At 44.9% G+C, this 13,960-nt stretch overlaps 4 protein-coding genes across 4 annotated transcripts; 3 read left to right on the forward strand and 1 right to left on the reverse strand.

Annotated features, from left to right (window-relative positions):
• Window positions 1-62: 62 nt before the first annotated feature.
• DFL_003921 (uncharacterized protein) lies at window positions 63-1,547 on the reverse strand (the record flags this gene model as incomplete). Its single annotated transcript, XM_067632929.1, has 3 exons — window positions 63-653; window positions 708-874; window positions 926-1,547. 3 exons carry the CDS (start codon window positions 1,545-1,547, stop codon window positions 63-65), a joined length of 1,380 nt encoding a protein of 459 aa, XP_067491148.1.
• Window positions 1,548-2,634: 1,087 nt separating this feature from the next.
• Window positions 2,635-4,264, forward strand: DFL_003922 (uncharacterized protein; the record flags this gene model as incomplete). The annotated part of the gene is made up of 2 exons (XM_067632930.1): window positions 2,635-3,568; window positions 3,645-4,264. The coding sequence occupies 2 exons, from the start codon at window positions 2,635-2,637 to the stop codon at window positions 4,262-4,264; spliced, it is 1,554 nt and encodes a 517-aa protein (XP_067491149.1).
• Window positions 4,265-5,991: 1,727 nt separating this feature from the next.
• DFL_003923 (uncharacterized protein) lies at window positions 5,992-7,507 on the forward strand (the record flags this gene model as incomplete). Its single annotated transcript, XM_067632931.1, has 3 exons — window positions 5,992-6,160; window positions 6,243-6,878; window positions 6,933-7,507. 3 exons carry the CDS (start codon window positions 5,992-5,994, stop codon window positions 7,505-7,507), a joined length of 1,380 nt encoding a protein of 459 aa, XP_067491150.1.
• A 2,692-nt stretch (window positions 7,508-10,199) lies between these two features.
• Window positions 10,200-11,495, forward strand: DFL_003924 (uncharacterized protein; the record flags this gene model as incomplete). Its single annotated transcript, XM_067632932.1, has 1 exon — window positions 10,200-11,495. One exon carries the CDS (start codon window positions 10,200-10,202, stop codon window positions 11,493-11,495), a length of 1,296 nt encoding a protein of 431 aa, XP_067491151.1.
• Window positions 11,496-13,960: the final 2,465 nt, after the last annotated feature.

Raw genomic sequence — 13,960 nt, forward strand, 5'->3', positions numbered from 1 at the left:
AAAAGTATGGTAAGGGAACCATGAGGTACAACCCTGCCGGTCCCTTTTATCTGTACCTACATTCAAGCGGTACTATTCACTGTTCTTTCCACATCATCGATCTCCTTCACGACATTTGTCAAATTCTCGTACCCGTCCTTCGTAACTAGCACATCGTCCTCAATTCTCACGCCTCCCACAGTCCAATATTTATCCAACACCTCCCTGTTAATATATTTATTGTGCTTCGGATCGTCCAAATAAGGCTTAATAATGAACTCGCAGAAGTACACTCCAGGTTCCACGGTGATCACGGCTCGCTCCTTCAACGGTATCCGAACTCTTAGGTACTTATACATCGGATCTGGGTCGGAGTAGTTTGGGTGGCCTCCAGTGTCGTGTGTATCCATTCCCATATGATGACCCAAGCCATGTGGAAGGAAAGCACAGCTGGTACGGTTCGCGAGGATTTCGTCTACGGTCCCGTTTTGGAAGATTCCGAGGTCGAGGAAGCCTTGAATGAGGATTTTATGGACGGTCTCGTGGATAGTATCCCAAAGAACATCAGGCTTGATCATAGCGAGAGCATCCAGTTGCATTTTGAGGACAAGCGAGTAGATTTCTCTAGATTCTTGAGTGAATTTGCCATTAAGTGGGAAGACGCGGGTGATATCCTATGAGCATTTTAGTTCCTATTGTAGTCTCATGTGGTAAAGCGCGGGGCTTACGGATGCGTAGAGATCGTATTCACAACCACCATCGATAAGGATATTCAACCGGTCGCTGAACGCCTGGTTGTTGTGAATATAATGCAGGGTTGCGGCGTTGGTGCCCGAAGCAATAATGCTCTCGTAGGCTTGCCGTTTGGCTCCACGTCTAATGCAATTCTCCAAAACTTGAATATTATTAGCAGCCATACCTCTAAAATATGGGGTAGAGAACATACATATTCCCTCAAGTTCATGCTCGAACTTGGAAGCCTTCGCCGCCTTCATCAGGGCCACATGTGCGCTCCCGCTGATCTCGTTTGCATGCTTAATAAGTGCCACCTCGTAGTCGTCCTTGTAAACTCTGCACTCATCAATCGCTTCTTTGAGTTCCTTCGAGAGCTTCACCATCGCCTCCCCATCCTTCAGAAGCGTGACACGTTCCGAGATTTGCTCTGGAATAGCCAGAATCTCGCCCTTCAAACCCGTTTCTAGCTCATTGGAGTACTTTGCCAAGTCGATATCGAACTTATTCTTTGCACCCTCAGCATCCAACGGCAGCCCGCTCCACATGACCTCTTCAGGGTCAATAGGTGGGACATAAAGCGTCAAAAAATCCTTGGCGACATCATAGGTTAGATAACAGTTAGGAAGCGCACATCCTGACAAATAGAAGAAGTAGCGGCGCTGGTGGAACGGGGCTTCCTGGTCTTTATCTTCCTCTAGGCGAGACTTTTGAGATTCAAGGTAGATGGTACCACTGGTGAGTGAGAGGTATTTGGCGACAGCACGTGCGTGGGCTTTGGCGGGGTACTTGTGGGTGGAGAGGTACTCCGAGACGGAGGTTGGGTGAATCGTCATCTTGTCGGATCGCGAGGTAGCTTTTGAGGTTATTCGGCGGGTGAGCGGTGAAATATTATTCACGAGCTCTTGAGATTTAAAGTTTGGTCTATCTGTTCGATACCCTACCCCGCTAAATATATAAACCAGATTCGATTTGAAATGTCAGTCGACTACCTATAATTATCACGGGGCATGCAACATGCAACAAGGCTGCATGTGCGCATGTGCATGCCCATGGCCGTGCGGGCGTAGCTTAGACTGACCTATTCAGAGTCGTTATGATCCTGATGCCTATCGCGCCTTTAAAAGACCTTCTGTAACAGGAAATAGAGTGATAGAGCGATAGCATACAGATTTCGGATGCCCTGAAGCTTATCGCTATCGTTCGAGGTCACATCCCACTAAACTAAGCCGTCGGTTGCCGCTTTGGGCGGCCATCGACAGACAACACACATTTTACAACAGGACCGCAACACCAGTAATCTCGTTGGTGCTAGCCAGCGCTGGGAATGAGGTAAAGAAACTCTGGTAAACTTATGCGGAGTAGTTTCTCAGAAAGCTCATAGTACTGGAAGAGCCGGTGATGATAAACCCCAGATTTCTAGCAAACTTGGGCGATGCAGGAAGCCTGACTGTCTGTCGCTAGCCGACATTCATGGTAGTAGGGCGCAGCTCGCTTGTTTCGTTCCTTTGTTGGGCTTCTTGAAAGCCTATGAATCAGTAGAATACTAATGCTTTGTTCCGTTTCATGTGCAAATTTCAAGTCTTGTATGATTACCACAGATATACAGCATCACATACTAGTGTCAAGCAGTCACAGCTGTGTAGTTGTTCCATAGTTAGTTTCATACTGTAGTTTTCGCAACTTCATACATTTATATCGACAGCCGTTGTTAGAAGTAGAGATATGCCTCATCTGGAGTCTATGTCGGTTATGAAGTTCAGCAAAGAGTCCTTATTCATTGCGACATTCGGATATCACATTTTAATTTCAACAGTACGAGAGAGCGTTAACCGTCATTCTCTGGCTTGAGTCGCACTAGTTGAGAAGCCGATAGAGAGAGCCGACCCATATCCTGTACAAATTTATCACAAACAAGCAACAATGCTTCGAATAAGGAGTAAAGACGATTTCTTCGTTGGCGGTACTTCTCCATGGCTTAGTCAAAACAGGCGTCGTAATCGTAAAAGATATCTCGGTACCTGGCAAGAGCATAATCAGCGACAGTTTCCCAGAGAGAATGGCAGTTCAATCTTGGATCCATGGATTATCGACGATATCGAGGGGCTTGTCGCTAGCGAAGCTAGACAAAAGAACCCCAGGCAGAGCATTGAGGCTTTAGTCGATGAGGTCGAGGTATTTAACTCGTCACTTCACGCACAACACCAACTGTCGCGACGGCTGAGAAGTTCGAGGAGAAATAATACCGATGATAAGTCAAATGAAAGAGCGGAGACTACTTTCTCTCACCGGGAGGGCTCCTATACGATGGGAGCTAGGGATGATGAGGGTTTGGGATTCTCCATGACCTCAAGTCCAATGGGGACTGGTGAAAAGGCCATTGGGAAGACATGCTATCAGAATGCAAGCCCATACGGCCTTGGGGAGGAAATAGAAACAGAAAAAACCAATACAGTAGAGCCGAGTGAAAGCCCTGAGGAGGGTACTGGACAGAGCCCGAGCAAACGGGGAGATCCTGAAGGCCCTCAAGCAAGATTTAACAACAATTCCCTATTCAACGGTCCAATTAGCATGGAATATTCGTCATTGAGGAAGACAGAGGGGGATTTGGGCAATATAAAGTTTCACAAACCTCCTACACCATCAAATTCACAATCATCCTCCCTAGCCACATTTTTTCCTATTACAAAACACCTCCCTTCGTCAGATACCCCGACAGAGCCTTCGTTATCTCCCCAAGAATCAGAGGTACCCGGTCGTTCTAAATACCCTTGCATTTTCAAGGGGTCGCGGTCTGGGCAAGATACCCCTCCGGCTACTGCTAGCAAGCCGAAGAAGAAAAGGAAAAAGTCGCAGAGTAAGCACCAGCTCGCAACCTTGAAGGTTGAAGATATATAAATATGCATTCAACGTTCTAACAAAATAATGGACAGTGACGAGTACATGGAAAAAACGAGCCAAGAGGGCTACGGCCCCAAAGACAAAGGTTGAGGCTAGAGATTCTCCTGCTTCGGAGAACGGTCAAAGTGACCGTGTTGAGGGCGGTGACAACGGCGTCGAGTTCTCCATTGTTCCAGACAACAACCACAACTTGGCTTGTGAGCACGGAACCTCTCCTGCAACTGTGATCGAAGCATCATCCCCCATCAGCATCTTATCAAAAACACCTTCAGTCATGTCCCGTCAGCCATCCAAAGAGCCTCCCTCTGGCCGACAGCCAGCCGAGAGTAAAGCTACTTGTCAATCAACTGTCGCTGCTGCTGCTTCACCTTCATTGCCAGCCAGCGAAACTCCTGAGAATTCTCAACAAGCGAGATATGTCGATTCGCCAGAGAGGCCCACGACCATCTCAGAAATCACCAACGATGAAATCGAAGAAAGAAAAGTTTTCGTCCCAGATCGTGTAGCCGTTCGGGATCTCAACCGGCTTTTCTTCACTCCTCGTCCTGCAAGACTCCTCACTCGCGAGGAGATGTCACGTTTTCTGGACCCAAATCTCCTTCCTCGCTTCAACCTAGCATTGAGAAAGCCATCCGAGCCTGAAAAGAAATAGAGCTTTGCCTACGATTTACCAACACTTGAGGCAATAATCGACGCGAATTAATAATTTCGTTTTCAATACTACCACCAACCCGTTTCTGCATTCAGCCGTTCCTACTCGCGCTAGTGCCCTTCCTCGTAGCAGCACCGGCCGGAAATGCTGGAACCAACTATAACTACAACTTGATCGATCTCTCTGATGATGGCGAGTATAACCAACGCAAGTATCGTATGAGCGGCTTCGGTATTGGGCGTGTTCAATCGACCACCCCTTCCCTCCTTCGTTAATTCCTCCCTACGGGGTTTCATTCAGCCTCAACCACGTGCTGCTACTGGACGGGATTCTTTCAGTATAGCTCTCCTTTTTTTTCCCTAGCTAGGTTTCACACTTTGAAACGTAGTGAACGGCTTTCACGATCTCCTTCTGGACAACAAGGCTATGATACAATATTATAAGAGTGTATGGCGTTTCAAGGTTTATAAATATTTTTTGCTTTACAAAGGGGGTTGTTCGAGGTCTCTCATATTTAAAGACTACGAGATATTAATTCTTCTCTTTCTATCATATTAACATACACATAATACTTTTACTTTCTCAACAAAATCATAGATGGCAGCCTCTAAAATTGCTAAGATACTAAGTTTTTTCAGTTCGATTTTCTCTTCAAATAAGTCAAAACATGTGGAAGAAGTTACGACCCCGAACCAAGGAACGGAAACCACGGTTCCCCAAAGACCACAAGCACCGAGGCTCGATCCAATACGGTTATCTAATGGGACGGTTCCATTTATCCCAGCTCTTCCGTAGACCGGTTCGAGTTCCGAAGCAACAGGGCCTAGAACACGAGTTGCACAATGCAAGGGCTCCTAGATCATAAACTCTTCGCTGGTACTCGCTTATGCAGGCACGGTATTCAATTCATGCAATTTACCAAGGGTAATTAATATAAGGAAAGGCCGGAGTAAGCTACGTCAAAGACACGAGATCGAAACCGAAGAGCGTAAATAGCTTAGTTAACTTGTTTTTATGGGACAGTATTGGCCGTGCTTAATCCTTTTGAAGTCGTACCAATCGGATGCGTTGGAGCGTGACCTTTGACGTCAGGTCGTCGACGAACCCAACATGGAATTGAATGTCTATCTCTGCCTAATAAATTAATGTTGCCCTCACTATTGTGATGGGTTCTGTATAATTATTGAGAGATCGATAGTAGGTGGAAAATACTTAGTTAATAGGACCATCTATGCATGGGACCCTAAAGGTCCTTCATAAGTCGACGGTTGGGCGGCACTGTTCGGAGGATAACCTGAGCCTGTGACGTCTAACTGACAACATCCTGTACTGGAGCTGATCTCTCTATGTATACGTACACATACTTACATGTACCTAACTGCCGTCTTCGATCTCGATAATTTATCTTTTAGTATTAATTTTGTGGAATAGACTTCTTATATCCTACATAAATTGAAAACCTAGGTATGATTTGGAATTACGAATAAAGTACAAGTCAAGTCTTTACTCCAACATCCCGCTATCCGAATCCTGATACTACTCTGCTTCCTATAGCATACTAACTTACCAAGATCCAAGCACCAAGCCGATAGTATCCGCGATCAAAAAAGAAAAAAAGAAAATTCTCATGGAGCTAGCTCGAAGATATTGATACTGGGATATCCATAGGGCTCTTTGTTCTCTTACAAAATTTATATTAAACATTAACCCTCATACGAACGACAAGAATGACCTTCACCTGTGTTCCAGTCACAAAGCTCCGGAAGAAACGACGCACCCCTACTAAACGTCCCCAGAACATATTACTTACGAATGGGAGATTTCCTGTTACGTTGGATTTAGCAAGGCAGCTTAAGAAATGTGGTCACACGGTCTATGTCATTGACTGCATGCACTGTAAGTCCTCTATTTTCTCTTCGGTTTATATGATACACATATTCTTGATAAAAGATATCAAGGCTTACTTATATCCTAAAAGATCATGTTGCCAAATTCAGCAATGCAGTTCGCCAATCCTTCCGAGCTCCAGCCCCTCATGACGATGAAGCCGGCTATCGAAAATCCGTTAGCGAGATCATTCGCAAATATAACATACACCTAATCATCCCTATGCATGAAGAAATAATACACCTAGCCAGATCCAACGACGCCGAAATTCTAAACCAACTATTAGCACCACCCAAGCAAATTATCTTCAGATTACACAACAAATGGGAGTTCTCACAGTGGATGTCAAAAATCAGATTAGGAGTACCCAAACATTATCTTTGCGAAAGTCTGGAAGATATCAAGAACCTACCGAATTTGGATAAAGTCGAATATGCGTTAAAACCAGTATTTGGAAGAGCTTCGCAGTCGGTATATCATTTAAAACCTGGTAAGGAGTTGCCATTGGAGGAGTTGGATATGAAAAAGAGGTGGATTGCGCAAGAGTGGATTTATGGGGAAAGGTATTGCTCTTATTCGGTCATTAGGGATGGCATTGTAGCCGCATTTTCGCTATATAAGGTGTTGGAGACTATAGATGGGAGCTCGTGCGTTTATTTCAAGAGTGTGGAGCATAGAGGGATATTTGAGTATGTTACGAACGTTGCGACGGAGCTTAGGCTAGAAGGCATTTCTCCAATTTTTGCTACTTGTTACTGCATCTAAGCTGATTATTGCGTAGGGGTCAGAGGAGCATTTCAGCTAGCGTTCGACTTTATCGAAGAATCTCCTTCAGAAAATAAAAATACTATAGAGGGGCCAAAGCCAGCCGAGACGCGGCTAGTCTCAATCGAATGTAATCCAAGGAGTACATCAGGGATCCACCTCTTCGCAGGCAAAACAGACCTCGGACTCTGTTTAACAGACGACCCTTCAAAGACGGTGGTAGCACATCCTAAAGCAAAACGACAAGTATTTCCGGGAATGATGATGTGGGAACATTCGGATGCGAGTGTAAAGCAGTGGCTTCGACATATGGGAAGGTTAATGGGTAGTAAAGATGTTGTATTCTCTGTAAAGGACTTGTTGCCGACATTGATGCAGCCGTTTTTGTTGACGTCGTATTATGAAATTTGTCGGGAGAAGAAGTTGAAGTTGCCGAATATGTTTCAATTAGATGTTACTTGGGAGCCTGGGAGTGAAGAGTTGGAAAAGGTCTATGAATTGGCAAGGGAGGATAGGAAGGGTTGGGAGCAAAGAAGGGGGGGTAAAAAGAGTATGTTGGAGGGAGAAGCGGGGCTCATGAAAGTTATATAAGATCCTAAACCATGGGATTTATATTTAATCTGCATGATACTTCAGCGGGCATAGATATGTTTGGTATCATGGGCAATAGCGTTGATACGAGGACATCCTTTACCCGAAACTTTCTTCAAATATCGAAATGACATCTAGGTATATGTTAGGAAAACCCCGGATGGTTTGTCCTATCGATTCGTGAGTAGCCCATCAAGTAGTAAACAAGTAGTCGGATACCAATCAAGCTCTCAAATGGATGCAGCGAATAAACCATGCAGATTGCGTGAGACTTCCTGCATGCTATGCAGGAGTTAAATATAGCGGGCTTCGATGTCTGCGGGCTTATCAAAGAGCTCGATCATACATCTCATCGGAAACGAACCTTGCACAATGAGCGAAATGGACAGACTCGGCATCTGCTATCCCACCATATTGATTGGTCAATTGAACCCTTCGAGCTTCGGCACAAAAAAAAAAAATTGAAGGTAACAAGTCCTATTATATTTGTTACCAGATGACTGGGAATCGGTGTGGGGCCTACGGTGGGGACGGGATGCCATTGTGGTCATCGGTGTGATGACGCCTACATTGGCCAAATTACAACGAACTGAATTGAGCGATACAATGCAATGGGGTCGATAGGACCAGTGTGTACGTCGATGTGTACTGCGATTGAGAATTCCAAATTCCAACTGGAATGATATTCCCGTGAGACTCAATCGGTTTTGTCGAGATTTTGCGGTCACTGTTTAATATCTAGCTTCTAGACTCCGCATGTTGCAGGGTGTTGGCATCCTTTAGCAACCCTATTAACTGTTTCTGGAAGTGATATTGATGTCTCAATCGTGATAAGGATTCTTGACCATGCATGGCGGGCTAGTTTCTAGCTTCTCAAAAAACTCACCGAATCATCCATGGTGCCTGTGCGCTACTAGGATAAAAATCTTCATTTCAGACGGCAAGACAAATCTAAAGACCCCTGGACTCGATGTAAGAAACCCTTGAAATGCTACGACAGGAATTCATCAAAATAAAAAAGGGATCATATCTCCGCTCTGCTGCTGCGGTGTACAGGTAATTTCCCGTTCTCACCCGCTTGCAACTAGCAACTTAGCTTGAAAGACGCCACGAAACTCGAAAGGGGGACGCGGTATATTATGGTCTGCAGACACGGCTTCATGTGACCACGCTAGTATCTGCTTCTCCTTCCAGGGCTGATCCTGGCCGCCTTGAAACAGTTGGTTCGCTTCGTGCAGCCAGCTCAGGAAGAAGAAAACGTTGTTGGTTCCATGACGAATATCCAATCAGAAAAGCTGCCTTCCAAGCCTTGTATTTCTGACATCCTCTCGCCGAGTTTTTGAATGTTTGTCTGGGCCACGCCAGTATGCAACATTCTATTCGGAGCAGGGCAAATTTGGGGATTTGTTTGAGTAGGACCTCATATGATCATGTTGAAAGAGTTTTAAAAAAATCCGAGAGAATGTTGGATCCTCTTGCAAGGGATTGAATCTGGGCTGGGAGAACCCCTCAATAAAACCGAGCCATCGTGTGCGTTCGCGCTCCTAGCTAGTGTTACGCGTGTGGGAACGCGTATCTCACAATCCTGGTATGAAGGGTGGGAACATGTTCAAACGAGATTTGTAAGGCGCCCTAATTAGCTATTACGTTCTATCGAGGACCCGGTGAGGGGGATGCAGGTGTATAATACCAAGCCAGTGTGTGTGCGAGGCGGTGGGTATTGAAGGCAGCGCCTGGAAGCATCCACAAGTAGCATCAGAGCACGAGTAGCTTCTACTCTTGCTGGCAGTTCGTTGGCTTCTTTCCATTATCATTTTATCGATCAATCAATGAAATATGATTTGATATCATTCTTCGACTTTCTAAACGGTTGAGTTTCACGAGCTCCACAACCGCCAGCAATTTTTCCAATTAGTTTTCTGGAAAAGGTTTGACCAGGAAGTCGAATATAGATGTGGAGGGGCAGGCTGGTGGGTGCTAAGACCAACCATGAGGAAGGCACCATCACAAGGATTCGTATTCCCCACCCGAGAAAAAAAGGAAAACAACCATGAGTCTTGTTATCATAAAATGTACCTCCCCCGCCAAAATGCAAGGGAAGATACTTCCATGTATAGTGCATCTGTATATATGTCGCTTTCGACCATCCCAAACCCTTCATTCTTCTTTTCCTTCCTTAAGCTGTTTCCCTCCAGCCAACGCGCCATAAAATTTCCCTTTCCCTCCCTTTCAAGCCAATACAAAGGGTACCTCTCGAAAGTAGATAATAGGAGCCGGCTGCCCACTTCCCTGGAAAGCTCTAACGTCCCTGATGTTGAGCTTGGTATTGTGCTGACCTGCTACTATCGTCTACGGTCGAGAGGCTGTTGCGTTGATCTTGTTTTTTTATCTATTGTTTTCAAACTGGCTTCCTAACAGGCCATCTGGTTTTATATCCAACTGCTTCTGAACTTGTTCAGAGCATCCACACTCATTTGCGAAGAGAAGCTACGAGAATATCTATAAAATAAAATAAAATAAAATAAAAACCTATTCAAAACCCTTTTCACCCCAAGTAAGTTGATAAACAATATCGCGATATTGTATTTACATATCATTGTTTGTGCAACATGACACGCGCACATACAGTAATGAGCTTCTTCCGAGCAAAGTCTAACTTGGTGCGTATTGGATCTATATAGAATCCGCATACATGCCTCCAGTAACCCCCCGTCAGCTGAAGTCATGCTTATCGTCGTCGTCGTCCCCGTCGGACTTCTCATCTCCGGCGGACTCATTATTAGCGAACACACCGGCAGTCACGGCGACTCCTCCAACTCCATACTCATCAGGAGGTAGTCCATGCCATACATATACCACACCAACGCCAGCCGTAAGGCGGCAGAAGAAGTCTGTCCGTTTCCACCCTGAAGCAGAAGTTAAGGAGTTTAGACAGGTCAGAGAGATCAAGGAAGTTAGGACACGGACATCCTCGTCTGGTTCCACAGCTACTTCCACGAAGCGCAAGTTTAGGGAGGAAGTAAAAGTAGAAGAGAAAGTAGTTGAGGGAAGAGTATCAAAAAAAGTTGAGAAGAAAGAAGAGGCTGTAGAAGTTAGGAAAGGCAAGAAGAGAAAGGAAACCCAGGACGAATCCTATTACTACAAGAGCACTTCCAATGAGATCATGAAAAGTGGCGTCACTGGATTGGGAATCACAGTTGACGGTTCCTATGGACCACCAACAAAGGCCCCACCAAAGGCCCCCTTACCTCCGCGGCCCACAAAACGTGAGAGGACAAAGTACTCTCAATCACCGATCACCAAATCCGAAGAGCCAAAATTAACATGTAGTTTTGATGATTCGACATCAACATCGTCATATCCGAATATGAGTTTCGGACAAGCTCCTCCTCCTTCCGTACCGATAGAAGAATCATCTTTCACCGAGCTTGCCAGCTACCCTCCAGTCCCACGAATCATGAGCACTGGTTATTCGTTCACTGAACAGCCAGAGCAGACGGCATGGTGGGCGTACCAAGAGCCAGAACCACAAGTACCCGTCGCTGCAGCATCGTCCAGGCCATTGCGCCGAAAGCGATCCTTCGAGCCGAGAAGACAATCTTGCGAAGGCGTTCCGCCCATGAGCCCGGAAGTTGTCGATGTAGAATCCATGCGATCCCGTCGCGGATCGACCATCAAGAGCAACTGCTCATCCTCATCTACAATCCCATCCGAGTATGCATACAAGGAGGCCAAAGTTGAAAAATCATCTCGAACATCCTCTCGCCGGCGAAGAGAAGAGGAAAACTGGGAAGAACAATACCGAATGGAAATTCTCAAGAGACAGGCACGTCAAAAGACCCGTGATCGTGAGGTCAAGAAACATTCTCGCTCCGAGCGTTCCGACCGTTTCGGATCTTTTGATCGCGACGCTGGATCCGGATACTTTAAAAATCAGGGCCCAGCTTATTCGTTCAACGCCGGTGATGGTCACGACGGTTATTTCTGATGTTGTTTATGGTCCCTCCAGACGATTCGATCTCTTTTGTGCATATCCCAAGTTGCTGTCATGATCCTCACATTTGTCCCTTACAGGCTTCTCTCGTTGTTTCTTGGCTTTTTTTTGGATTATGCCCCAATCCTAAGTTTAATGCTCCTCCTGGCGATGGTGTCTTACATTGCACTATCTACCGGGTAGCTTTACGGAAGGTATATCCTTCACAGGGCGATTATTTATGTTCCTGGGTTTTTGGTTGTCAATTCTTCTCTTTTTGCCTTGCCTCAAAAGCTCTGCTTTTCAGTTATTGGTTATCGGCTTATCGTACCACCAGTCTAGCTTTTGATTCGCACTATATACTTTCATGTCACGACCTCTGAATTTTTTTTCTTTTTCTGTTAACTTCCAGTCTTTACGGTTTCTTAAAGTCAAGTCCTTCCTCAACGTTTCCTCTATTTTCTGCTTCTCTGTGCTTTCACTCTTACGACGTCTTTACGCCCTTTAATATTTTGGAGGCTGGTCTTTCTTTCCACTAACCATATTTTTTAGGCGGCATTCTTCTAACAAAAGTTTTTTTTTTTTCCTCCTCGTCTTCCTCCTCCTCATTTTTTGTTGTTGCAAATCAGGATGTATCAGTTGGCAGAATTCACTAACTACTAACCTTTACAGCGACATATATATAGCATCAAATTCGGATCTCTCTCGGGTCTACAAAAAAAACAAAACCCCGTTCCTCCCCTCGAGTCTTTTGATATTTTGACAATTGTCCATTCGTTGTTATGAATGCAGGTGAACGGCGTTTCTCGTTCAGAACAGTCTTTCCATTGTATAATTCTATTATCTTGTCTTTGCTTTGCTATTTGTTCTGGTCTACTTTACTTGGGAAAACCCACAGACGAATCTCTTTTTCTTGGTTTATTTCATGATCCTACGGTCAGGTCTTCGCATTAATCAGTCTTTCCCCTGATGAGCAGTTGGATCAGTTCTAATCTCTTTTTTTTTCTTCTCCTTTTTATGGTGATGCTTCCTTACTTCTTAGTATGCACGAGAATGAAAATACTCCACAAGCCAAGCCTCTCCGCACAAGGATATCAACAAAATACGATACCTGGGGTACTTCATAGCATTCTAAGGTGGTGAGGAAGAGCGGCGATGGTGTGGGGAAGAAACTCTATTCGTACAGCTGGCAGAATAGAATTCGAATGTGAGGCGGTCGATGGTGGAGCGCTTACCCTTACTTTTTTTAGCTACCCCTTTTGGTATCGACAACCTTTGTCTTATAAATTCGTGAGTCGTTTGCTGTGGATCTTTGGAAGGGGGAGTTAGGTGATGGGGTATGCAGTGGTGGTGGTAGTGGTGGTGGCTTAGAAGGCAGAGACACTATTTATTGTGATAGTTTAGCCTAACTAGTGTAGGAAATACAATGCTATCATCGTTATGCCTTTTAATTATGTCACAAATGAAACTAGTGATTGTTGAACGAATGGGCACCTGTTATGATACTGCGGGTGCCCAAACGATATTGTGGACCAAAGAGTCTCGTCCAAGAGCTTGCTGTTAGTATTCATCTGCGTTAAAGATAAATAGGGCCAGATGTTGAGGATTAGTCTTGAGAACGTTGTGTGGTAGTTTGTAGTAGCTTGCGGATCATCAAAAACAGGCCATCTACAGTCCAGTTCACCAAGGATAAAATCCCCTTGAGATCACTAACCTAGTTTGCCGCTTTTTATTTTCTTAAATTTTTTTCTACATTTGATAGATACCTTGAAAGGCATTAGACTGTCGGCTGACCTAGGCCATCCGATTTTCGTGTTGTTGGGCAGGGCCTACAGCTAACCGTTTTAGGATTGGTCATCGTTAATTCCGTAAATGGTACGTTTCTTGTGTCACCAAACCATGACCAAAATAATACCACAGTGCGTTGATTCCGGCAAGTGCAACGTTGGACCAAAGTGGTCTCGTGAGTGCCAGGCTAAAGCAAGATCGTGGAAACGCGGTCGTAAGAGCGAGGAACTTGCCGCAATATTTGAAAGACGAATATAGTAACACCGGTGCCCTAGAAACCCCAGACGGGCGCCGTACGATCAAGTAAGAGTGAACCTAGTCTAGACAGTGTTCTAACTGCTAAAACCAGCTTGCCAATATATTCATAACTCCGCCCAATTTCAATACCTTGCTGCGGATTGCAGTTTTTGATACAACTCTAAACTGAATTTCAAGTATATACATTTAATCCTCAATACTATTTTAATACGTTTTGAACGGTGCAATCCCGTATTGCGACGAGGTTTGTATTGGTGCTGTACTGATACACCGCCTTCTTCCAGCACAGCACTAATGTATAAATATACACCTTTGATATCATTAAATTAGTGGATATTGGACAGCGCATCATCCGAGGTTGAACCTTCTTTTCCCTCAAAGAATGATATCGACCTTAAAGACAGTATTAATAAAAGCCACCGTGCTCATGTTAT

Source organism: Arthrobotrys flagrans (genome assembly GCF_004000055.1).
Source record: "Arthrobotrys flagrans strain CBS H-5679 chromosome Unknown unitig_0, whole genome shotgun sequence".
In the NCBI taxonomy this organism is placed as follows: Eukaryota; Fungi; Ascomycota; class Orbiliomycetes; order Orbiliales; family Orbiliaceae; genus Arthrobotrys; species Arthrobotrys flagrans.